General features: G+C 46.0%; 1 protein-coding gene across 12 annotated transcripts in view; it reads right to left on the reverse strand.

The window, feature by feature from the left end:
• The window catches only part of CSNK1G1 (casein kinase 1 gamma 1), an 82,411-nt gene that overhangs the window by 19,703 nt on the left and 35,981 nt on the right, over positions 1-26,727 (reverse strand). For 6 of the 12 annotated variants that reach the window (XM_085515996.1, XM_085515993.1, XM_085515995.1 and 3 more), the window contains 5 exons: positions 24,746-25,161; positions 20,457-20,497; positions 16,728-16,797; positions 3,272-3,423; positions 4-238 (listed from right to left, as the gene is read on the reverse strand). In XM_085515996.1, the coding sequence (XP_085372122.1) occupies positions 4-238; positions 3,272-3,423; positions 16,728-16,797; positions 20,457-20,497; positions 24,746-24,923 (676 nt within the window). In that variant the 5' untranslated portion in view covers positions 24,924-25,161. Of the gene's footprint in view, positions 1-3; positions 239-3,271; positions 3,424-11,668; positions 11,732-12,328; positions 12,380-16,727; positions 16,798-20,456; positions 20,498-24,745; positions 25,162-26,727 lie in introns of all 12 variants that reach the window. The other 6 variants (XR_014934453.1, XM_015872328.3, XM_015872329.3 and 3 more) reach the window with 2 other exon arrangements.

Here is a 26,727-nt window from a genome sequence, read left to right on the forward strand (position 1 = left end):
GACCTTTGCCAAGATGCGTGTTGATGGACATGTATCTCGCCGTTCCAGTTAAGCTCTTGTGTTCCCTGTAAGGTATGTGTTTTTTGGTTTCTGGGTCAATGTACTCCTTTGCCAGTCCAAAGTCTATGATGTGAATGACGTGGTCTTTCTTATTGCCTTGCCGGCCAATAAGGAAGTTTTCTGGCTTGACATCTCGGTAGATGAGGTTCTTGGAATGAACGTACTCCATTCGAGAGATCTGCAAAAGGACGAGGCAAATGTTACTCCTGCAAACAGAGCAGCCAGGTTTTGCAGCCCACCACAATGCCTCCTTAGGCTGCCCACTGCACACACAGGCACTGCACAAATGGCACCAACAGAGCAGACTGAGGCACCGGTAACTGCCTGAGCTGGGTGGCATTCTCCGTTGCACAGCTGAAAGAGGAATGTGCCATCCCACCTTTCTCCCTGACTTTATCTGAAATGGAACGGGACTCTTTCTTCTGTAGTGCTACCACCGGCACAGCATTCTTGGAAGGATTCCATGGAGAATTGCAGCAGCCTTTTTGTACCGATTTTATACACACTAAGGAGTGTGTACCAGGAGCTCTTCCCTTACCCACAGCCCTTCCTTCTTGCTCTGTGCCTCACCACCTCCCTCCCTCAATCCATATGCTGTCTCAGACATGCCAAATTCTCCCTGGAGGGGGTTCTGGGCAGGCAGAAGCCTTACGCTCCTCAACACTGACTAAAAAGAATAATTAATCCTACCAGTCATCAACCAGAATTGGTTGGAGCATTTTTCAGCTTTTGGCTATCTGTGCTCTGCCACCAAGGAGCAAGCAAAGGGGCAGGTGCCCGGCTCCAAAGGGAGAAGGGCAACCTTGGCACAACACACCTTGCTCAGTGTGCATCATTAATTCCACTTCAGAAAACGCATAAATGATGTATAATGATGTTCGAGCAGGTCTGCAAGCAGCTCTCCTTTGTGTCACTAACTGTGTTACCGCTCCTCTTCCCTCTCATTTTAAGCAGTGATTTATTTCAATGCACTGAGAAAATGGATTGCACGGCTCCCAGCCATTACTGCTCATCATTTCCAGGATGGTGCAGATGCTCTGCACTTCAGCCATTCTTCATGCCTTGAGTCATCTCCATGACACAGAAGCAGGTTTGGAGACAAAAAGGTATGTTGCAAGGCAGCTTAAATTGATCTGCAGCCCTCAAAATGGGAACAAAGGGTTTCCTGGCCCCACCATGCAGAACAGGTTTTCAAGCAGAGCCTGACTGGCTTATTTTGTACCTCTCTGCCACCAAAGAAGCCCAGTTGTTGCAACGGCCAATAGCAAAGACAGCAATTTGGACAAAAACCTGGACAGCAGGGATGCTGGATGGAACAGCACTCCAAGCTACCGCTGTATCTGCTCTTTGTGCTTCCACCGCAGACATGCGCAGGCAGGTTTTCTTCCACCTGCCTGCACACCTCCTGCTGTGCTGCTGGGGATGGCCAGAAGAGGCTCTTCCCTGTCAGAAGGATGTCCCTGCAGCAGCAGCATGCTTTATGCCCCGTGACAGGATGCTTGCCCCGTTTGTCTGCAGGAGCAGGGAGCTGATGGCTGTCAGCCCTGCACAGCCATGGGATGACTTCTGATTTATGTGCAGGAGGGACAGGCCTTAGTGAATGCGTGCTCATTTCCACGCGTTGTGCAGCTCAGGGACATCAGCTGCTCCATCTGTTCAGCTGTGCACAGAGGATGGAGGAAGCGGATCCAATGTGATGTGCCCAACCGAGCAATGTGAGGCATCAGAAATGCACACACTGTGGGAGTAACAGTGCCCAAAATCTCCCATCAGCCAGAGGAGTCCTCCTGCAGCACATGCGCAAAAACATCCACAGATAACCTCTCCATTCCCCCTCCAGAGGGGATCAAGGCACCAAGGTGCTCCTCTGTGCTCTTGGGGTGGCAGCAGGCTGCTCACATGGTGGGAAGTCTCCCTGCATGTTGGGCATTGTTACCAGGTGTCACAGACACCAGAGGACAGTGGCACTGCTTGTGCGATGCACTGCATTCTGGCAGTGAAGTTTTATGTCTCCTCGCAACAGAGATTAGAATTACAGCAGCTCAAGCAGCCGTGGCTGCTCAAAAACAACAGCAAAACATAAATTTATGGAGACAAAACTATTGAACACGACAGCTCAGCTCTTCTTTTGTGTCTCTTTCACACTGGAGTGTGACACAGCAATGGGAATGATTTAGCATAGGAACTGGGAGAAATCCAAGACAACATTCCCAAAGCTCTGTCTCTAGAGCAAAGGGCTTCTGTTCCAGTGGAGCAGAAAGTGCCAACCCCTTCAGAAAGCATTTTGGAGACAGTCAAGCCCTCCTCCCAGAAACCCTTCTGGGGAAGGAGATGGAGCACCTGTGAAGATGTTGAATTTGTCTCCTTAAACGCATGTGTCTACGCTGGTATCTCATAACATCTTCCTGAAAAGACTGGAAAGGTCCTCAAACATCTCTCCAAGGAAAAAGGAGAAGTGCTGCTTACACAGAATACCAGCTCCATGTGGGATTGCTTTTCCTGTCCCCATACTTCACTCTGAGCACCCTTTGTCCAGGTTGGTCCTGGTGTCTTGGTGAGCAGGCAGACCAGGCAAGGTCACAGGATGGGCAGCTGGTGCCAACGGAAATCCTCCTGGTACAGAACTGATCTGCAACCCCAGTGTGTGGCACAGGGCAGGACCCTACTGTGTAAGCCTTCGTTTCCCCAGCAGTCTCGTGGCAATAACATTACTTCTGTAAGTACAGGAAATGTCTCTAATGCTACTATAAGAGATGTAAGTCTGTCATATTCAACTTGATGCAGGTTGTTCCAACCCAATCTTGCCCTATGTTATACACACACAAAGTGAAAAACATATCCAATGTTGCTACTCTGTTCTCATTGCTTATGAGACCAAGGATGAGTTTTTTGAATGCTGAAGAGTTGCCCAAAATGGTAACACTGTTTCTGGAGTGCAATGAGAAGGAATACAAACTGTACACAAGGCTTTGCCATCTGATTTAATCAAAAAGACCATAAATTGGTTTTACAGCGATGAAGGAGCACTCAAATAGAACAAAACTGGGCCATTTGGCCACAGGAGCACAATATTTTGCACTCAATACCAGGTCAGCATGGATCAACACTGTGCATCTGTGACCTCAATTTTCCACACGAGGTTCTGCTGTGGCAAAGCCAAGCTTATTTAGAACAGGTTGGCTAAGAGAGCTGACACAAATGCTTTACTCACCAGCTGGATGGCTATCATTAATACCGTTTTCAGAGTGAATGTCCTATCGCAGAGGTCGAACAGATCTTCCAAGCTGGGACCAAGCAGCTCCAGTACCATGGCATTGTACTTTCCGCACGGTCCAAAGTAATAAACCTGGGGAAGCCCTTCAGCTGGAAGAACATGAAAAGGATTGGAATCAGTCATTGGGACAACATGGACACCTTTCCTCCCAGGTGAACATCTTCTGCTGTGCAAAGCCTTTTTCACCTCTCGAGCATCTTTTCTGATCTTACACGGCAAGCAAATTAGTTTCACCAAAGGCCAAATGAGTGCAGGCTTTGCTCGGCTACACCCTGGGAATAGACAAATAGATTTAAAAGCAATAACATGACCACATGAAAGCACCTGGCTCTGGAAGCACAAAGGCTTGGGCTCAGCGTCACCAACCCGGCATTCCTCGTATTGCACTGAGCAGCAGGCAGAGCCATGGGCTGGTTCTTGTCTGAGCAGCCAGGAACACAAAGCCCGTGCAGAAAACAAGGTGTGTTTGAAAAAGGGCTGCAGTTAAACCAAGTGAATTCATAGTTGGCTTTATGCAGCACGACCTTGCACTAAGTTTCCCAACCCTGTATTCAGAAGAAAGAGCAGAGACCACAAAGAAACAATCAGGGTCCATCCAGGGGAGAACACAGTGCAGAGCTAACTGCCACTCTCACTAATTATCAGCCACCAGAACTGGAGTGCTGGTGTAGTTGCGTGGTTTTGGCTGTGTATCCACCCCATGACGTGCCCAGGCAGCCAAGTCCAACAGAGGTAAAGGCAGAGAATGCCAAAACCAGAGTGTGCCAGAAGCAGCGCAGCTTTACCTACAGGTTCAGGATAGCTCGTTGATCTGCCCAATGGCACTAATCAACTTGCCAACAATACAATAAATGAGGCACCGAGATTACTAGGACTTAAATATTACAGATTTTATACTCCCGTGAATTACACAGAAAGAACAAAATACAGCTCGACAAAGATTACTGAGGGATGGCTTTAATCTCGTTAAATCACATGCTTGAGGGATCATGTTAGGCATCAGTTGTCAGGATGCATTAGTGAGATATTACGGAGTATTACAGGCATTCTCAGCCCAACCTGCATTCTCATCCCACATCCAACATCTGCCCAGCACTGGCAACCTGAGCCTGGGAGGCTATTGCCCTTTGAAAGAGCTTTACGTTATAGTGAGCATTAACTGCAACAGTGTCCTCTGAGAAAGCAGGGCTGTCTTATATGGAAGCAGTTCCAAAACCAATAGTGGGATCTGACCCAGAAAAGCCCCAAACATTTTCCAATATCCCCAAATAAACACAAACAGCAATTGAATGCTATCAGCCCTGTGCTAAAGGCTTGACAAGTTTCAAACAGAGACTTCTAAATTCAAGCTTTCTGCACAGTAATTGCACTGCAATTTTTACATCATGATAATAGACTTGAAAAGTGCAAACCAGGAAGGAACCACTGAGGCTAGGAGTATGCTAATCATGCAATACTGGAGAACAAATGTGCCAAAAGGCTCTTAAGGAAGGCTAAGAATCTCATTCCCAGAGCAAGGGAAAAAGAATACATTTACATCCTTACTTAGTAAAGAGTTCACTGCAATTAAATTCCTACTGGACACGAGAACCAGAAAGACAAATGGCAGCCAGGCTCCACAGACAGGGGTTTCACGTGCGAAAGGAAGCATGGCAGGCCTGAGCGCTCCCTGGGGCCCAGCCCCTCCAGTTAGCTCTGCCATCAGCTCCAAGTACTCAGAGCCAAGAACTTGGAGTGCCCTTCTCACTTTCACAGTGGGATTAAGCCTTGGGAAGGCTCTGCTCTAGGCGGGAGCTCCCGCAAGGTGAAGCTGTAGCTAAGAACATTAAAAAAAGTATCCTAAGTGGCAGCCTACAGAGGACATTTTTAGTTTCAGGCATATTTTTAGGGTTCGATTTTCTTTGAGGGTTTTTAGCAATGCTGTTGCCAGCTCTGTCAGTGGTCAAGAACTTACATATTGGCTTTGCTAGAACAAAAACGCTGTCAAATATCTCATTTTCAGAGGGCATTTGGAGGAATCTGACTGAGGCTGCACAGCTGATTGGCCTTTTGGAGCCTCCCAGCCCCACACCATCAGCGCAGAGAAGCTGGTAGGAATGCACTCTCAACTCACTAGAATTCAAGTCCATACTCAGTATTTCTTTGGGAAAGGACAAAGCTGGAAACAGAAACTCTAACACTAACAATACCTGCTTCACACAGGATTCAAGCTGGCAGATTAGGCTGGAGAATTCCAGGGTGCGTATCTGAGATGTAGGCCTCCCTACAAGCCTAGGAAATCTACACAATAACTTGTTCAGAGCTCAGATGCATCATTCAGAATGCAGCTCAACTATTTCAGCAACAAACAATGTGACCTGGTCCCACCAAGTCCATTCCCACGGTGAGCCACAGGAGCTTCAAAAATATCACCTGCAGATCCCTAAATGCTTAAGAAGGATATTTCCAGCAAAAGAGATTGATTGCTGATGAAGGAAAAGGCATCTTTTGCCTAGGCAGTCAAACTTGAGGTTTTTAATGCAAAGCTGTTGTGCTGGCCAAAGGTTGGAAAGGTCAAAGGAAGACACTGCTGTGAAGCTGTCCTAGAGGAGGTCTGCAGTCAAAGACAATGGAAAGACACGAAAAGAGCAGAGGGCTCATCCTAAGGATTGAATGATAGAACTCAACACTTCAAATACAAACTTCGACCAGTTAATCACAATTACTATATGAAACAACATCCGAACAAGGATCTTCTCCATGGCACTAAACACATTAATTCAAGAAAATCCAGGTTTGACATATGCAGGCTCTTCTTCAGAGAAAAAAGCAGCACGCTGCAGAGCACTTTGCTTAATGGCTTCAATTGTGCTGCTGAGTGATTTAGCTCTACTCTATGTAAGAGGTCCTGCTCCACCCTTATTCTTGTTGAAAGTTTATCAACCCAATAAACAGGGACTAATCACTGCACTGGAATCCATGGACAAATTCTGCTATTTCAGCAGTGCGGTGTCTTGGAAGAAATTCAAGCTGAGCACAGCGAAAACCCAGCACAGTGCTTCAGAGATTAAAGCATCATTGCCGGAATGAGAGCAAACGCTGACATCAAAGCCGAAACCCAGACTGTTACCACCAGGCTCCAGTCACTCCAATCCTGGGTTTCCCAAAGTACTGAAAGCTCCTGGGGCTGCCACCAAATGGATGGTCCCAGCCTCACACTGCCCTTCTGGCCTCATGTGGCCAGGAGGATGTCTGGTCAGATGGGTGACACAAAGAAGCCTGGTGTTTGCTTGAGCTAGAATACATGGGAACAGCAACAAACAGCAACCCTCACTGAGGGAGCTTCAGCTGAACACCTCAAAACTACATCTTCCAGCAAGTTCCAGTCCGACACTGAGCATCTTGGTCAGTTCGGGTTGTGCTGTCCTGCTGCCACATGCTCTGTGGCACGACTAACAGCTCTAATAACCCATTGGATGTCCTGTGTGCTCTAAACAGCCATGCAGTGTAGGCATCAGCTGTGTGAGCCGTACAGCTCATCCAAAACCACTTCCAGGACCAATTACCAAACAGCAAGAGGCAGACAGATACCAATCAAAGGCTATGCCCAAGGGAAGTATTCTGTACCAACTGCCCTATGTGGCAGGAACAGTGTGGAAACTGTCTGCAGAGGCAAATATGCACTGATGCTCTCGGAGCCTAAGAATAAACCTAGAACAAGAACACAACCCCAAATACACCCAAAGAAGAGGTGAGGGAGCAAGTACAGAAAGCCACGTGTGACATCTGTGTCAGTAGAGGTGCAAGAGCAGAGTCCTCGTACATCAGTTCAAAAAGAAATAACCACATGCTGTAAAAGCAGAATTGTTAGCTTCCAAATCACCATTTCTTTGCTTCCTTTGGAAACAGGTTTATGCAGCCCTTAGATGTCATGTGGGCGAATAAGGAGCAGCTGAGGCCTCCAATTTCAAGAAAGACAATTACAGTTTGACACTCGTGCAGGTTTCAAAGCTGGAAACTATTGCAGAGGGAGACACATCTAAGAAGGCCCAAATGAGACACACATAGGCAGAGGGAAGAGGAGCAATGTGACATCAAGAAATGGCTGATGCTGGATGCTGCTACAAGAGCAGCACAAACAAGTCCTCTTAAAAACTCATCCAGAGCCACAGCAGTTCCCCTGGAGCATTAATGCACAGAAAGTTCTGTGTTAAAATTAAAGCAGCACTGCTGAATAGGATATAGGCTATCCCAAGATTCCCTTCCAGAGCAAAAAGGGTGTTTTTTTTTTTACAAATCACTGAACAAAAAATTACACGATCAACAGAATAAATAGAACACTTATAGCTAAAATTGAACATGTTTCAAACAAGTTAAACAAACAGCTTTAGAGTAGTCAACCCATTTAAGCTGATTACACTAATGAGCATCTATCCTTCTCTTAATTTTCAAATCAGAATAAAATCCTAGCTGAAACAGAAGCTTTGCCATCAGTATCGACTAGGCCAACAACTCATCTGCTACCCTCTTCAAACACCCCCATGGCAGCAGGTTTCACTCCACCTCCGCTGGTTAACAGCCTAATCTCCCCAAGCCATGTTCCATAGGCTGAAATTACAAAGGCTCATTCTGACCTTCAGGTGTCTGAAGTATCTACTTGTGACGTAGAAATAGAGAAGAAAAATTAAGATAGATTTATTTGATACTTGGGATAAAGTTATCTTAAATATTTGATCTAGGGCTGTGTAGCACTGCATTAAAAACCAGTCTGTAGAATTAGTTGAACTTTTCACTGACAGGTGAAACTGAACCATTCCAACCAAAGAGCTCATGTGATGAGGACAGCCCAGTCACCGCCAAGATCCCACCAGTCATATCCAGTCATGAAGAGCATCTTTCACTCAAGACAAGTCTTAGAAGAAGCTGATCTACCACCAGTTGTCACCAGGCACTCGAGACAAACTCAACCAAGTAATCTTCACCTCTTCAGGCAATTTAAAACACTGTGTTTCAATTAAGCTTTTCCTTTTGCCAACATCCTTTGTACTCCTGATGTACATCCTTACAGAGAAGAGACTGGACATGGAGAGTGCTCCCCTCCCACTGTCCTGATGGAGATCACAGAGGTGCCCATCCTTGCTGGGCAATCATGGTTTTGTATGCCTCCTCATAGCTCAGCTGGCCTTGGTGCCAGCACTCTGCTCTCAACCCCATTGATTCCAGACATCTCCATACCACAGAGCTCCAGCCACTTGCCCTGCTCCAGACAGCAGCTCAGCAGCCCTTTCACAGCATCCTCTTATCCTTGCAGCTCCCAACATCCTTGTGTGCCATTTGCTCTGACTGCTGCCAGACACTCAGCTCTCTGCCATCAGCTTTTTGCAACATCTTTTTCCTGCTTCAGTTGCACCATGAATCATCGCTTTTCTAGGAAATGCTAAGTGCTTTCGTGTTATTGCCCAGCTCTCACTGCTTCATCGCAGCAAAGAGCCCATCAGCACACCCAGAGTCTCCGGGGAAAAAGCAAGAGGAAGCATCCCAAATCTACACAATGACCAATTCCCTCCCCCTGGTGCTTGCCCAGCAGCTGAGCTTTGGAGTGGAGGACATGCCACCCTGCGCACAGCTGTGTGCCTGCAGACAGGACTGCTTCATCTCCAACATGTGTCCACACGCAGACTCCCAGGACTCCAAATTAATTCCAGAAAGTGAGTAGATTTTGTTCCTTCCCTTGGGCCATACAGGACGTATCGAACCCCCTGCTGTCTTCTGAGTAGCTTGTGTCTGCATCTACCAAAAAAAAGGTACAGGAAAAGGAACAGAAGAAAAACAGGCATGGTAAGGACAGAAGGAAGAACATATTTGTTCTTGCTGCTGGTAAAAATCCAAATGGTTTGACTTCAGTTACAGAAAAACAATTTTCCCAATTGTTGTGTTATCAAAGGGATGGCATTTCATTCTCTTGGAGTTGCACAAGCTGGTTTCCTGATAACATGGCTGGACTCCATTAGACAACACACAGATGAAGAAAGAAGCAATTTCAGGGTGCCCAGAGGACGCCCGCATTGATATTCACAACAACCAAATCCAGCTGTGCAGGTTTTAGGAAACTGGTTTCTGTATTTCATCTCTTTCACTCCAATCTCTGGATGACCGCTGCATTTGAGGTTGGTAAAGTCCATGCACGTTCTGCTGTTCCAGTGCTGAGTGCAGCTGGCACACAAGGCACCAGCTTAACAGGAGGGATCAAAACACTGCAGAACATTACAATAGTTATTTTAAGCCACCCCCCAAAAAGTTCCAGCTGAAGTTAATGATCTGCCTTTTCCCATGTACCTGCAACACAGGGACATAGATGGGAGAATAAATCAAAAGGCTCAACATGGCTTAATTATTCCTCTAACCTCACGGTCCCATCTGCTTTGCTTTTGGGCTTTCTTTGTGTACTTGACAGAGCCTGTGTCTCTGCTGCAAGGCGTGGGAAGCTGCAGGACTGCAGCTTTTGAACTCTGTGCAGGTTAAGTGCCGGGTCACAGCAGCCCGCTGACGGCAGTGGGATTTGCACAGAAAGCTCTCAAGCAATTAAAACACAGCCATGGTGTGATGCAGCTTCACAGGCTGCTCTGAAACTCCTGCACAGCAGGAACAGGTCACAACCATCAAAATGAGCAGCTCTAGCTCCTGAAAAAGGGAATTAAGTAGCAGGTTTGGGGTCCTTCATTTTTAAGAGGAGTTAGGATGATCAAGGATATTTTATGCGAATATGTTCTATTATGTCGCACATATTACATACAGGATACTTAAGGAAAATTAACAGCGCTTTTAGGCTGCAAGAGTTGCATGCAGATGTGACTTCAGAGGCACTGGCAGAAAAGTCTACTTGACCCCAGGAAGATGAAAACTGCTAAGAAAGCAGCAATAATGAAAGCTGTGTGCTGAACCACTCCTCTGCCATGCAGAGGAACACTTGGATTTGATCGCACCAAAACCCAGATGGCTGCTGCCCCTCATCAGCTCATCTCCCCAGCACCCATCCATGTGCCAACAATCTACAGTGGGAGTTCAGTGGCACTTGAAGCTTATAGTGTGCTGGCCAGCTGCAAAACAAAGTGACACTGCAGCTGCCTCACAGGGGGAATGTAGGAGAAATCTGACAGCTGACAGTACAACTCAGCTACAGCCCACATCTCTGTGCAGGGTCCAGGGTGTGCCCCAGCCCCACTGCTACAGCAACACACTGTCCCAGACAAGGAGTGGCAGCAGCTGATCCAACTGCATTTGCTTCTTGGATGACAGATCAGAGTGGTCCAGTTTATTTGGATAAAGCCTATCAGGCACACAGCTCCAGCTTCAAGAGATCAGAAAGTAAACCAGACCTGAGCCACACAAACCTGTTCACACTGGTGCTGCATCAGAGCTGCTGTATCGCAGGGCCCAACACAACGGCTGCTAAAAACCCATGAGATGCCATTGGCTCCTGCAGCAGCACCAAACTAGTAGGTGATGGATTCTGAGTCAAAGACACGTGTGCTGTCCACAGCAACTCAGGAGGCTGGCGTTCATCAGCCCTACTACACGAACCGTCAGAGCGCTTGAAGGATTTGTCAGCTCTGTAGGTAACTGTTACCCACACAGTCCTTGCAGCCTGATGGAAATCTCCCATCCTCTTCTATTACAGAACAATCTTCTAGAAAACAAAGTTCAGATGCTTTACAAGATCATCAGCCTCCACAAGGGACAGCCCATACTGAGCAGCACTGCTCCATCCCACACAGTCAGTGGCTCATCTCCTCAAGAGGAGGGTGTTTTAAATAGCAGGCGGGGCAGAGCTTGGGGAATGCAAACCACACCTATCAACTAGCTGTATCAACTAGCTGTTCTGAGAGGCAGGCCCTCTGCACCCGACTGCTCACCTGCACGCAACCTCCCTGGCACAGTTCTCTCTTTCAGTGGGGCTCTGGCTGCCCAGCCACACAGAGGGTGCTCCCGGGGCTTTGTGACTGCTGCCACAAACACCAGAAGAGCAGAAGACAGAAGAGGACTTCTTGAAATACAAAAAGGAAACTGTCCTCACCTCATACTCAAATATTAACCAGCCTTGCTTTAATGGCATCTGATAGCTTCCAATTGACAAAGCCTAAATTTAGCCCAAGGAAGTCAGACCTTCTGATGCTAAGAGCTGCTGGAGTATGCATGTTCAGCAAGCCCTTCTGAGCAAGGGAACCGCCACACTTTCAGATGGTGAAACATTGTCCCTCATTGCTCCACAGCAAGTCTGCTTTCAAAGGGCCTCCCAGGCACTGCATTTTTGTTAAAAAAAGATAATAATCATATTTTAATTGAACAAAACCTTACCTGTCACCACTCCTTGCTGAGGCACCTCAGCCCTATCTTCAGTGGCAAGTTTCTTCACAACACCTTGCAAGATTTGAGAATGAAGGTAAAGAGTTTTTGCTCACTGTTAGAAAATGAACTGACAGCTTAAAAGGAACGTGAGCATCCGTGCTAGGGATTGAAGCGGGGAACTGATCAAACACAGGACTGGGATCCAAAGAAGCAAGTTGCTGTTGGTGCAGATGGATGTCATTTTGGTATTACCAGGCAATCTTGCATTAGGCCTCACTTACGCAGCCCCACGTTGCTGCAGCTCCTATGGGGAAAAGCGTTGCAGGCAGGGAGTTCCCCAGGAAGCAGCAGGCACAGCAGCTCTTCCACAGCGCCTTGTTTACTCCCATCCGAACAAGTCTCACTGTAATGACCCCTCCTGCCTCGTTGCTGCTGAATGGTAGTGTTGTGCAACCCGCATGGAAAGAATTTCTCTCCCAAGACTGGTACATACCCAGCGTGCAGCAGGTCACGGGCAAAGCAAGAGCAACACAGGAGGAAAGAAATGCGCTTAATGTAGGCAGTCCTGAAGAGCAACAGGGCACAGAATGGAGCAGCAGACAGCTACATTGAAAACTATACATGCAAATATTGACTGGAATACGTAAAAAGCTCAGTTATTTATACCACCTTCATTTTTCTTGATTCCGCTTCCTGACAAGTAAACAGACTGCTTCGCTCCTGCAAGTTGTGCAACAGAAAGAGGTCCAGAAAGTAAACACACAACGCTTGGTATTCAGTAGAGGTGAACCTGTTTATGGAGCAGGAACTACAACAAAACCACAAAACCCTTCCATGTTCTATATGTACTATCACTTCCCTCCCTGGCTCAGTATATTCTGCTGTGACTCATGAGGTGCGTGGGCTGGGAACACAGCAGAGATGTTCTGTTTCCTGGGATTCTCCTGTGTATCAGCGCTCTCCAACGCAGCACTGCAGAGCCAATCGTGCACGATCCCTCCGGCCAGCAGCACCCACTGAGCAGCACAGCTGTTCTGTGGAAGCAAGAGCACGTGCTGTGCTGAATCACAAGTGCCAAGGTGGGATTGCAAGGGCACAGGGATGGTGTGACTCATCTGCCAGCTGAGAGGGAGCACAGCTACTGCTGAAGCCAAGCACCGCGCCTCCCATCGCAGCACACGCGCGGGCAGAAGCTGTTGCTACGCAGGAACCCAGTAGCAGAAGGAACCACCCAAATGGGGGCTCATGAGGCAGGCACAGCTCACAGCCCTGACCCCCACGTGGTGCCACAGATACTTGAAACACGGTGAGGAAAGCTAAGCCCTGTACCTCTATTGGTCACTGCTGGCAGGCAGTACTTCCTGGCCACAGTGAATTATTCTGTTGTGTAGAAGCAGGAGATCAAAAAGCTGTTTCCTGAGTGCTTGGAGATGTTTTTCAGCCACAATCACATCCTCAGAGAGAAGACTGGGGCTAAGAGCAATACTAGAATGTCATGCAGCAGCAGGCTCCCCTGCCCCCAGAAGGAAAGCTGGCTGCACAAACAGACCAGGCAGTAGCTCGAGCTTTGCCATGATACACCCATGCACATATCCTTGATGATGCTTGACCCAACTACTCAGTACAGCAAGGTTTGTAGGAGGAGATAGAACTCATTCCACTCCAATCAGCAGAGCTGGACAGCAACAAAGCTTTTGGATGATGCTTGCCTCAAGGGCTGAGCCTCTAGTTTCCATTTCAAGTGAGCTGCACTGCAAACAATGGCAGCAGAAGCAGGGGAAGCCCCAGCTCCATGGCTGCACAGGAGCACAGCCAAGCTCAAGGATCATCTGTAGCACAATGAGCAATGTGGAATGGTTTCAGGCTGTGCCTCCAGGAGAAATACAGCAGTTCCAGACTCCCATTGGTCTTTAATTCCATCTGAAGTAATGACTGGTGTATGAAAGGCGTCCCTAAGACATCTCTGCATCCACTGTATTAGCCCACCAGCTCCCAGCAACTTAACAGCAGCAGGAAACACAGCAGTATTTAAACTTTTCCAACTCAAAGCACATTAAAAGTACTTTCTAGCAGCAATGAGATCAGGAGGATCCACCTTCCAACACGACAGACTTGAGCAGTGCCACACAACCCCTACCATCATTCCAGATCATGATGGGAGAACAGGAGAGTCCGGTACCTCCACACCCAGATGGCTGGGACTGCCAGCAGATGCAAAGGAGGAGCTGCTGCAAATTGCTGTGGAAATCCCAGCAATGGGACAAGGAGAGATAAAAACACAACCACGTTCTCCTGCTGCAATATCTACCCTACACGAAGGAAATAACAGCTCAAAAGGCTGAAGGCTGAGGAAGACTGGGAAATACAGGCACTATTTTGTTGATAAAAAAGGAGTTTCCAGTAAAAATTTTGGAGAAGTCACTCTCCCTGGTAAGTCTGTAGGAGTTTAACCTGAAGGAAAGGTGAGAATGTGAAAATCACCTGAAATAGACTGAAAAGACTGAAAAGAATCCTGGGATGCTGCTGTGTGAGCAGGGGGTAGCTGGAGCAAAACAAATGCTTGGTACAGAGAGCTGTATTTTCTAATTTTCTGTGAATGGTAAGAAAACAGGCCTTTATTCCTAAAGATTAGGGACAAAATTGACAGGTGTCTGATCCCTACAGACACACCAGAGGCCATAGGAGATACAGTAGCACCCTGTCAGGTCAGAGGGTGAGCTTGCCTTGTCATTGAGGTAAGGAAGCAGCAGACCTCACTGGCTGGACCAAAGCTGAGTTTCCGGAATCCCCATCATGCTTGGATGTATGTGGACAGCTGTGCCATTCACATTAATTCACAGGTAGCTGCTATCCAGCAAGAAAAAACATAAAATGAGGGCTGACACGGGCATCTCTGGCACCAGGAGACATGCAGCAGGTGGCCCTGACCAGAGGCTGGGCAGCAGGATGTCCATGCACATTCACCTACACAAAGAACTACACTGAAGGAATTCAGTGTAGGACACCAGCTTCCTGCATCACTGATGGCAGAGTAACCAGCAAGATTGCACAGAATCAGTTACAACTGCATCAGACAGGTCAGAAAACAGATCATATCCTAGACTACCAAAAGCCAAAATGAATTCCTCTCTTTTCCTGAGCCACCATATGGACTGACCATCCGGACCTGGACTCCATGCCTGCAGGTTTTCTGTTGGCTTGCTTGTTTTTGCTCGTTTCACTGCCTACATTAAGGTATAGCAGTCATACACTATTTCAGGCTATTAAATATTTAATTCCACAGTGAGAAGGAAGAAACCAGCAGATGGTCTCTGTGCAGCAGGCCCTGCCTCTTCATTCAGGGGCAGAAAAGTTAATGGAATAACCAATACGAACAAATCTTTATTTCCAGCAGCTGCCATGTAAACACCACTGCTGTGCCAGAGGGTAGAAAAAGAGCTGAGGTCAAACAGAACAGCTCTTGGGCACTGGCTACCTCTGCATCCCTACTGGTAAATCAGCTTCTTGTGAACACATCTAATTACATACTGGAAATGAACAATATCATCACAGACACTCAACAATAATGTTCTAATCTGATCTGTGGTAAGCTGGTCCCTTCCAACCTAACTTATATGATTTAGCAACAATACACTTTAGAAGAGTTGAAGTTTTTGAAGCAAGGACGTTTACAGGGTGTATGACATTAAAAGCATCACTGAGATCAATCTCAGCTATTTCTCCAAAGTCAGCACATATGCAGCACCAGCTTGCTTTTGCAGACGATCTTCCCTAACTCTCAGCAGACATCAAGTGAAGACTGTGATCCTGGCAGTCTGGCTGCACCAACATTTCTTCAGGTTTGCTTCCAGGTTTTGTGTAGACAGATACAGCTCACATCCTCCACCCTAAACTCCTGGCCTATCTGCACTTGTTTCAGCAAAACACAAGAGCTTCTAATGGCATCCAACAGGTTACCAGAGCAGTTTGCGATGCCCATGGGACCACAAAGAGGTAGTAAGAAGTCATGTTTTCCAGGAGCCCTCCTAACAGGCTCTTGACAACAATAACAAAAAACTTGAGGTTGCAGTTATCCCCCCATGGAATGATGAGAAGTAGAGAACTTAAAGGCAAGATTTCCACGTCTGATGACAGCATACTCAGAAATATTTCCACCAGCATGTGAAGGATCAGGCAAGGCAGAAATCTGGGTGAGTGTTGTAGGATGACAGGTTTGAACTGATGTCAAGCAGAAGAAAACAGCAGTAAAAAAAAACAACAATCCCACCACCATTTAGCCATAGTAAAGCCCCCAACATTGCCTGGGTTTACAAATTTCTCTTTAAGATATTACTGAGAGGTAGAAAGCTGGCAAATGTAGAAGAAGTATATCAGGACTTGAGCCCATGTCAAGAGAAACATTCAGTGGGGCATCACAGAGTGCAGGCATCAACAAAACTCAACCAGGGAAGGAAAGGTGGAGTTAAGCATCTCACTGTGTGAGCCTGTTTGACATATTCACTTTAAAAAGCCACAGCAGAAACGCATGAAGTCTCAAAAGCACAGAGAACTGGAAGTTCAGTGGTGATGGCATTAACTGATCAGCTTTGTGTGCAATAGGATGCAAACACCTGAATACAAAGTACAGGTCACACAGGTTGATGTCCAGACAAGTCTTGAATATCTCCATAGAAGGAGATTCCACCACCTCCTCTGGGCAGCCCGTTCCAGTGCTCTGTCACCCTCACCATAAAGAAGTTCTGCATGTTAGTATGGAACTTCCTGTGTTCAAGCTTTAGGCCGCTGCTCCTTGTCCAGTCACTACACACAACCAAGAAGAGCCTGGCCTCACCCATTTGCCTCCTACCTCCCTTCAGATACTTGTAAACATTTACCAGATTCCCTCTCTCCATCACCCCTCCTCACACTGTGCAGACCCAGATCACTCTGCCTTTCCTCTTACAGGAGATGCTCCAGGCCCTTCATCATCAGGAAGTTCTTGTCAGAGATGCACAGCACACACAATGGTAATGTTTCACTGCATAAAGAAATCACAAACCTTCTATACGCTTAAGGCAGGTTTACTTACCCGCACTTCCAAGCTGTTTGTAAAATCTGTATTCTAAATGGAGTTGTGGTGCACGTGATTTTATTGGTTCCTAGAAGAGAAGAAAAATGCCACCTGAAATGTTTTGACTGAAAAAATTACATATTTAAAGTTCTGTGACCATAAAGACTGCTCCACATTTCAAGCTAAAACACCTTAGAAGTCTAACAATAGACTTCATCATTATACATCATTTAAATAATAATAAATAGAGAACAGAAAGTAAAGAAGGAAGACCTGCAGTGTGCACTCTGAGGGAACTGTGCTGGAAGAGAAACAACTTCCTCATTAAAGAGAAACTAAAAACAAAGTTCATCCATGGAAGTGAAATTCAAGACTCATCCAACAAAGCTGCTGATTCCTGCGGGATGATCCCAACCAGGCAGAACAGGAGGAATAAAGTTGCGACTTTCGAGCCTGTGGACTTGTGTTTGCCCACAGCATTGTGCTGGTCACTAGGCTGTATTTCTGTGAAGCACTCAGCCATGTGCCATGCTTGGAGTCAGACTGCAGCTGCATGTAGGTATAACATAGCAGTAAGTTCAGCAGAAACCTGGTAGAAACACAGGAGGAAGGCTCCTCCTTCACTAGCAGGTGCTGTTCAAACATTTTAAAGCGCTCAAGAAGATTCTGTTTTTACACACAGGATAAAAAAAAAAAATGGATAAGCCTGGAATGCACCCAAACCGGTACATTTCTCAGCTGCCACTTCATGCACAAAACTTAATGCCTACAATCTATGAAGCATTAACATGCACGATTACGGAGCTTCTAAAAATACGAGCTTAACACAGAGAGGATTAAGAGACTTGTTGAGTGAATACATTTTCCATCAAACTTCACCTGGGGTAGCCAATGATGCAGACTGTCTCCTGCCCAGACAATGAAGTTAACACCAGCCTCAGCTTATGCTGTTGTTCTCTTCTGAATGAGAAGATAAATGTCACGTGCATAAACCATGTAAAATCCATCTAATGGCAGCAGAACTAGTCTGAACCTCAGACACTTGCTGAAAAGCCCTAAAGTGCTGTTTCACATCAGCTCCAGTGAATTACAGCAAAAGCATCTGGAGGACACTTAATGGAATCACAAGTTTGTGCCTTCAGCACACTCCATTGGCTCTTCAGCCTGCACAGGAGACCTGATTCTTCAGCAGATCCCTGTCTTATTTCACTGTAAGATTAATGCCCACATTTGTTATGAATTCTACCTTAAATACTTCTTCTCAAGTCAAAGAATCATTTTTTTTTGCACAGGAATTCAGGCAAAAGGCCTTCCAGCCAAGCTGCTCAGCACTTGTTCGAGTTATCCCCTCTGTAACCAGCAAGGGGAACATCACTCCTGGCTGCTTCTTGACTTTGCCATTTACAAGGTTCAACAGTGCAGTACAGCTAACTATTTAAAAAAAAAAAAACAACACTCCAAAAACCTTCACTGAAGGCAAATACAAAGAACACAAAGCCCATTTGCTACACAAGCCACAATTAAATGAAGGTAACTGCCAACGCCAATTTAAGGGAGAGACTTCAGAGACCTCCACAGCAAAGGGATTTAGGGCGACAGAAGCTCAAGTCTATTCAGTGAACAGTTCATTTGTTCCAACAGGCAGAGGGACTAATGTGTGAAGACATGAGGCTGCTTGTGACAAGCAGGGCAAGATATGCCCGAGCCTCTCTGCATCAGGAGCAGCTCTGGACACTCGCCCGCCGTGGCAGCTTCTGAGCAGATCGCAGCAAAGCAGATGGTTGTCCTGCAGGCCAAGGGCTTAGGGGTGCTGGCAGATGCTGCATTTGTGCTGAAAAGCAGGGAACTGCCACTGCCTGGCATGTAAAACTCACAGCTCAAACTGACAGGCAGCAGCAACAGCAGCTTGGTAGAAACTCCTGCCACGTGCAAGTCAGCATTAAAAGCCCTCAATAGTTTAAGCCAACAAACACAGCTCCAAAAGACCTCCAGCTGAGCAGGAGCTGCGTGGGCCCCCATGGCGTCGGAGGGCAGGCAGCATTCCCTGCTCCCCAAGATGCAGCACACCTCAGAAATCCACACACCAAAGACAAACCAAAAGAGGTTAACACAGAACAGCATGGCTTTTTCTGATGGACTTCCTGGCATCTGCAGCCTAATTCTCTCATTTGCCCTCCATTCATCTTCAACAAGAGGAACAAAGCCCTGAGACAGCAGGGCTGCAGAGCAGGAAAATCTCCAACAGCTGAAAGGATTTGGAGCAGAGTTTTGAGTTGGTCCAGTGATGCAGATAAAGTAGGAGAAGTTGCCTTTAAGCACAGCAAATGCAGACACTAGTCTACAGATTACTTAAAGTATGAAGAAAGACCTTGGGAATTTAGAAAGTTATTACAAAAAAGTTAAAAAATAAGAAAAATGCAGGTATTTCTTAGGGAAGAAAGCAAAACTATTTACAACAGTCTCAAGGTTCCCTGGCTTTTATGCCCCCCAAGAACATCATGTGATTTAATCTGTCTTTCTTATAATTTAGAAAAACACTTGAAAAGCTGGAAGATTTATTTTGTTCAAGTCTCAGAAGGACACACAGACAACAGCACTAAGTACATCTGCTCATTAACTCCTTGCATCACATTATCTGGAGCTGAAGTAGGGCTGCCTCAAAGCTCTGTCTGTCTAAAGAAGCACGTCTTCCCTTTGTACCTTTGAAAGCAAAATCAAGTTAGAAGCATTATCGATTCAATGATACAGCCAGTCTGCTCACAAGTGCATTTTCTGTTGTCAAATCTGCCCACAAAGAAAGCTACACAAGCACCGGCCCTTCCTCCTGGTGAGGATCCATCTCCAAACACATCCTGCAGATGTTATTCAGATATTTTAAGGAATATCTTCTGTTATTTGCCAACATGCTCCAAAACAAGTCCCTCCTGCAACGTGCTAATTATTTATCCATCTACTCTGCACCATTTAAAGAGAACATCAGAGATGTAAGATCTGTGGCATCAGAACATAAATCAGAATTAATGCACCGAGTCAGTTCTTGATCTTCTGTAATGTGAATGACTCCTGTCATTTTGCAACGTTTGGGTTGGGAAAACAGGCACACTTGCTGCTTATGTCAAATCAGCGTTACAATTTTAACTTCAAATTCTAGGGTTTGGATCTGTGATTAAAGAGCATAGAGATGAGAAAAGAGCACTGGTTATTTTCAGCAAAACCCCAAGAAACTAATGGGAGTTTTACTTTACGGATAGAAAAAGTTAAGGAACAGACTCCTGGGGCATGATGTTAGAAATGTGGCAGAGAGTTAGAGAACTTCCCCATCCCCAGGACTCCTGCTGCAGAGATTGTGGCTGCATATCCTTGAATGTCAGAGTCTGTAGGGCAGGGCGTGACTTTGGCTGGATTGGAGCTCAATTTGCTTGATGCACCCACATGGTCACAACCTGGAGAATCAACAGGAGTCCTGAGCAGAATGGCTCTGCCCTGAGGACTTGGAAAGGGTGATAGACACCCACCAGCACCATCCCCTTGGGAAGCAGGTGCTCACAGCTTCTGACAGACCAGAAACACACAGCAGGAGGAGGGCTAGGAGCTCTCCTTGTACAGAGAGTTTACATCTGTTCACATCTCTGTTTGCACCTGTGCACCTGGCTGAGATTGAGAGCACCAAGTGGGGAAGCTGCTTTTTCCTCTCAGTTTCTAGCACTAGGTACAACGCATTTCAGAACACCCAAAGCTTCCACTTACCAGTTTGATCGCTACATATTCGTTGGTGTAGAGATTTTTGCCTGTGAAGAAAGAAAGAAATCTTTTAGTTGCACAACAGACAACAGTGAGGCTGCAGAGATCTGGCTTGTCTCATCTACCCTCTCAAATTCAAATTTGTGCCTTCAATGTAGCACAAGTCTCAAAACCAGGGCAGGCACCACTTTCCATTCAGTATAAGGTAACCCATGTTTTATGGCAGCACTTCTGTTCAGGGCATTCAAGGAGGTATCCCAGCCACATTTATTCTTTACACTATCATTAAAAAAATGAAAAAAAGTTGATTCTGCTGGACAATTGGCAACTACATACTGCGATCTATAGGGAGTTTCATCAGCATAATTGTGTGACATATCAAAGAGACTGCTACAAAGAAGCAAAGAAAACAACTTGTGCATCAACACAGCTTTCAATTATTCCTCTACAAACAGGCAGGCAGTGTATGCAAAACGCCTTCTTCATGGCAGCAGCACAAAGGCAGTTCTCCTAATGGAAAAACGCCCTCAGCTGCAGCACAGGAGCAGCAAAGCACACGGCTGCTCCCAGGGGGTAACAGCACCAGGAGAACAAAAGTCATTCCTGAGACCCCCAGCACACAGCAGTGTTTAGTCTGACACCAGCCCTGGCGAGGAGGAACACCAAGCACTAGGATGGGTCTAACCAGGCAGGCACACTGCCTTACCCCCACCCTTGTAACATGTTTTTGTTGTTGTTTGAAGGAGATCTCACCATCTCTTTAGATCAGCTACTGAAAGCTATAACACACATGTAGGCTGGTGAAAGTTGCCTTGCAGTCATATGGGAAACATGCAAACACTGGGAGGTGGCACAGCCTGGAGGAGCCTAGGGACAGAACCAGCAGACAAGCAGGTGGCAGATGATAAGGGCTAGCACGGAGAAATCTGCTATGGCATTAAGAGAAGGCAGCCTAAATACACTTGGTTTTCTGGTTGCTAGCAGGGAGCAGATATGAGTCACATCAGCTCCAGCTGTAGCTCGCCCACAGATATTTCTCCCTGCCCCCACCTCCCCCCTCCCAGGGGATTGAACTCACACTGAGAAGCACAATTTGAGAATGCTGGGCCAGCCCAAGTCAATGAGAAAGTGATGTGCTTTAAACTGCAAGTCAATTTTGATAATACAATTTCCAGCTAATGCAACCAAGATGATCCAACTAGCTTTTGTGGTAACAAAAGCCCTTCAAATTCAAGCAAAGCTTTTAATGGGACAGTGATCAAATCCATGCCTCAGTTTTGAGCATTTCCACAGTCAATGAAGATCTCCACATCCTAATGAGGAGCAACTTGTTAAGTCACCAGTGCTCACACAGGAAGCCTCGCAATTCATGTTTCCCAAGCAAAAAAAAAAAAAAAAAAAAAAAGGGTTCAGAGCATAGATCCTACCGCTGAGCTACTCTTACCTACTGTCACTGCTGAGAAGCTGGATTCCAGGCTGGATGTGGCTCTGGGCAGCCTGGTCTGGTGGTTGGTGACCCTGCACGTAGCAGGGGGTTTGAAACTAGATGAGCATTGTGGTCCTTTGCAACCCAGGCCATCCTATGATGCTATATATGATCTTTGGTCAACCCATGCACATTTCAGACCAATCCCTGAGTTCAGAAAACTATGCAACTTCTCCAGGTATGACCCTTCTCTTTTGTGCAGGAGCTTATTGAGGGAATAGAATGAAGAGAGAGGGACAACTCTCCAAACATAGTTTTAAAGCTTCCCTCAAAGCAGGAAGAAAAAAAAAAAGCTGCTTTCACTTATTTTTAATGTAGAGTTTTGGAAGTGCCAGATTACATTTGCACTGGAGCAGAAAGATTTGGACTCCATTTGTTCCATGGTTCAGATGCCAAGTAAATACAGATGCAATGGCCTATGCACTGAACTTGCCCATGGGCTGTAAAACCTCAGAGGTTTTTCCAGAGAAGACACAGCAAAATCCCATTTGGTTACTCCATGAGTCAGCCTGAGGTCAGCCCCAGAGCATGTGCAGCCTGTCCAAGGAACAGCCATATGATAACCTCATTTCAACTCATTTTGGGCCAGGTGCTGATGTTTGTGCACATCTCATCTCAGCCAGCTATCCCGCTGCTCTGCTCCCATGTGACAAACAGCTTCAAAAAAGTAATAACCCTGGGGCTATCTGGATTTGCAGCAAGAGATCAACCCTGAGCAGTTAACCTGACACTTACAGAACAGCTTCCCTCACCTATACCAAGAAAAAAAAGCAGAGGGCACATCATTCATCTTTGCAGGACAAAGCTGTTATCAGAGTCTTGTTTGCTCATATTGCAGAAAAGCTGCTTCTCCTTTCCCACAACACATCCCAGTGATAATTAGCATCACATCTGTGCCATAGGAAGATCCAATAATTAACCAAAGAGGAGTTCTTAAAGCTACAGTGTCTGCAAAAAGTAGTAAGTTGTATAAAATGTAAAGATTCTACACAGACTACACAGTGGCCTAATTGCCACTATCTGCATCTATTTTTGTCTGTTACCCAAGTGCAGCTGCTACAGGGAACTTGGTTAATGCATATCAGCAAAACAGTGCACCAGAAATACCCCGACCCCCAGTGAAAACCAGCAAAACAAGGACCACTTGACTAACAGGTGTTGCTTTTCCCCTGGCTCAAACTGAATTTCTCTGTAAACTGCTCTTTTCAGAAGTGAGATCTCTTGTACAAAGTGCTTTGTTTTCAAACAGTCAGAAATCCAACACCTCCTGGAACAAAATGTGGGAAAAAAAACTGCAAAGATGAAAAAAAAAATCAGAATTTGGGTTGAACAAAAGCAGGAAGAATTTACCTGGGGGATGCAATAAATTTCCTGAGCACTCACTGCTGTTTGGATTACAAAGCAATTCTACAGCTCTTCCCATAGGGACGTTTGCTTTAGGGAGTTGGTCAGAAATGCAACGCAGCTATGCAAGCTGTGTTACTATAAGGATCCAGACTGCACTACCGTCTGCTGACTGCACTACCTTCTGCCAGCAACGTTCATTCACATTCAGGAAGTTGGGAAGTTCCATCCCTCCTACCGTTCATTTCTGCCTTTGGAGCACCATCTCTGCTCTTGCAACTCAATAAAACTGATGCAGCACTGAAACCAAGACTACACATTTACCAAATAACTTAATATTGATCCTGAGAGAAGTGTTACACCTTACAGATGCCATAACCAAATCATGCAATGAAAGATGAATTCTGAACAGATTCAGAATAGTGAAAATGAGTTTACAAAGCCACTCTCAGCAGTCAAGTACTGTAACACTTTGCTCACTCGAAGCAATCACCTCAGTTAATCTGTCATCCCCAATCCCTCATGCACAGACTGTTTTAATTCTAAACACATACCAAGTTTCCGGGCAAATGGTATTTACATCAGACAACCTGCGTTCTGCACCCTCAACGTTTATTAGCACTGCACACCACCTCGTTCAGCAAAAATAAGGGAAATGCAGCTGTTCTAAGTCAAGAGCACTGCAAGCTGCTGCCGCTGATCTGAAAAAGCTACCCCAAAACCACACACTGGGAGCTCATAAGCATGTAATTAAAAACACCGTCTGCTTCCCCCACCTCATTTCAGACCCAACCAAATGCATCTTTTGTCTGGGATGACTTACGAGCCCAGCGCATGGCACTCCGCAAAGCCATCTGTTTGGATGACCAGCTGCAAGGCACGCGGTTAGCAGACCAGCAGACCAAGGGGAAAAAAAAAACAAACAACCAAAGGCTGTTGGGTTGGTTCAGCTGCCACAATGCAGCAGCCATATGGCCGATCTGCTCCTCACCAGGGAGTCAAACACACTGGGACAGATCAGGGAGAGGGAGAAGGGGCAGAAACTGAGGCACTGTGGCTAGTGAGGGTTGTGGAGCAGGGAGGACACAGCTGAGTGCTGGGAAAGAGGGCACACATTACTTGGCAAGACATCCTAGCTTAAGAAGGAGAGACTGAGAGCGAGATTAGCAACCCAGACAGGAAGATTTTTCACCTTAAGCAAGACATTCAGTGTTGAGAACGGTCTTCGTTGTTGGGATTGTTCAGAATTCACATCTTTGGCCTTTCCAATGTATTCCCTTTGACTTTATGCAAATAAAAATAATGCTAAGCATTACATCTTCCAAGTCAGAAGCTTCAGGTAAGGTACCTCAGCACTTGGGAAACAAGGACAAGCACTTGCTTTTCTCAAGCTTTTACATATTTATATTCCAGTGGTGAAATGCTAATTCGAGTAACGCAGGCCACTAAAACTGTTATTCCTTACCTAGTCTGAGCTCTCCAAAGTTCCCACACCCAATCTTCTTGCCCACTCTGAAGTTGGGTCCCACCATAAGAACACCAGAAGATGCAGATGAGCTTGGCCGAGAGCCGTGACTGCTCCTCCCTGGCATCCCTTTTGTCGTCCGCTGCCTTTCATCCTTTTCCCTACTGGGATGGTCCATGATCTTAGTACAGCTCCTCTGCCAGCAAGCTGGCAGAAAGGAATCCAAGAGTGCACTCCTCTCCTTAGAACAGAAATATATATAATCCAAAAGTATCTCAGTCAGGATCCAGGAGTGTCATGGAAATGTATTGAGTTCTTTTGGCACTGTATCCAGTTTCTTAACGCATCGTTATGAAGTACAAACCATTCGATTGTGATCTTGAGGACTCAAAGGCAAGCTGCATTTGGTTTCTCACCTGGGGAAAAGAAAAAGAGATACATAACATAAAAATCATTATTTTAAGACAGCAAGCAAGAAGTGCACAACATGGCAGACCTCCAGTACCTTCTAGAGCTATTTAGCTCTTGAGGAAATCAACAGCTCCATAGGAATTTTGTCATTTCTTAACAGTTTCTGATGAAAAAGCCCCCAACGTCATGGTAAGAAGTGCTGCCCATCCACTGCTTGTTACTGGAGTTAGCAGGACGGACACCACATATTTAAAGTGATTTCCAGGTGGAAGCTACAAGGCAATTGTGTCTCACCTTCCAAGCCACTGCGAAGTGTAGAGTTTGATTTCTCTTGCTTCATACATTTCTAAAGTACACAATCCAGACAAAGAATAGAAAGCACCAAAGGTGCCAAGAGAAAAAAAACCCTTAAGTGCTTAAAGCTACATGCATCTACCACACTAAAGAGTCAAATTCTACTTGATTTTATAACTTTTAAAGATAACCCCCAATATACTTGCTGATTGAAATTAGCAGACTTGAGAGATGACCAAATGAGTGATCAAGGCAAGGTTATTTAAAAAGCAACCTACAAGTTTGCCAAGAGCTGTCTGAGCACATAGTCCACCATGCTAATATATCCATGGAAAGATGAGTTCTCCTTCTGTGCTAAGACAAAACTTCTACCACTCAAAAGGGAAACCCTAAAGTTCCTTCAGCAGAAATTACTACTGCAATGAGCACACCTGGAAATATCCCCCACCTCACAGGACCTACACACTTTGGTTGAGTTCCTTCATAAGACACCAGTGAATTGAAAGTTTTCCCATATATGATACCTGAATGATTTTGGAAACCAGGCCTGTGCCATCCTTTGTACAAATGGTGAAGCTCCAGAGTTTGTATGGAGGTTAGGAAACACTGCCAAGGTCAAACACGCTACATGAAACCAGACAGCAAGAGTCATAGTAGAAGGACATCAGCAGTAGAACGCTGGCTGGTACACCCAGTAATACAACAGCATTTATGAGGGTTCAAAAGTTACTAAGGCAACAAGCTCAGCCCTCCTTCAGTAATACCTCAGTTGCTCTAAAAGTAATGCCTTCTATTTATTTCAGTTGAATCACAGACTCATAGAATGGCCTGGGTTGCAAAGGCTCACAATGCTCACATAGTTCCAACCCCCCGCTGTGTGCAGGGTCACCACTCACCAGAGCCACATCCACCTGGCCTTGAATACCTGCAGGGATGGGGCATCCACAGCCTCCCCAGGCAACATCTTCAGTGTGTAGTTCCAGGAACTACAGCAGATACAAAGAGCACAATAACACTGTTTTTCAACAGTCACACAACCATTAGCTATGCATTTTTGGCAGCAGCGAATGAGAACCTGCAGGCCCTACTTGTAAAAGCCTGCACTAGCAGAGGCAGCCCACTGTTTCACAGCTGCTATGACAGTGTCATTACTAGGAAAATGCTGCCCACACAGTCCATGTTTTTGTCATTCAAAGCAGACTGAAGTCAGAATGCACCAAGTCCAGACCATACAGTGGGTGTGGTAGGACAGTCCAGCCAAGATCAGCAATGCGCTT

Source organism: Coturnix japonica, chromosome 14 (genome assembly GCF_054131305.1).
Source record: "Coturnix japonica strain WE chromosome 14, WE-NBRP24, whole genome shotgun sequence".
Classification (NCBI taxonomy): domain Eukaryota; kingdom Metazoa; phylum Chordata; class Aves; order Galliformes; family Phasianidae; genus Coturnix; species Coturnix japonica.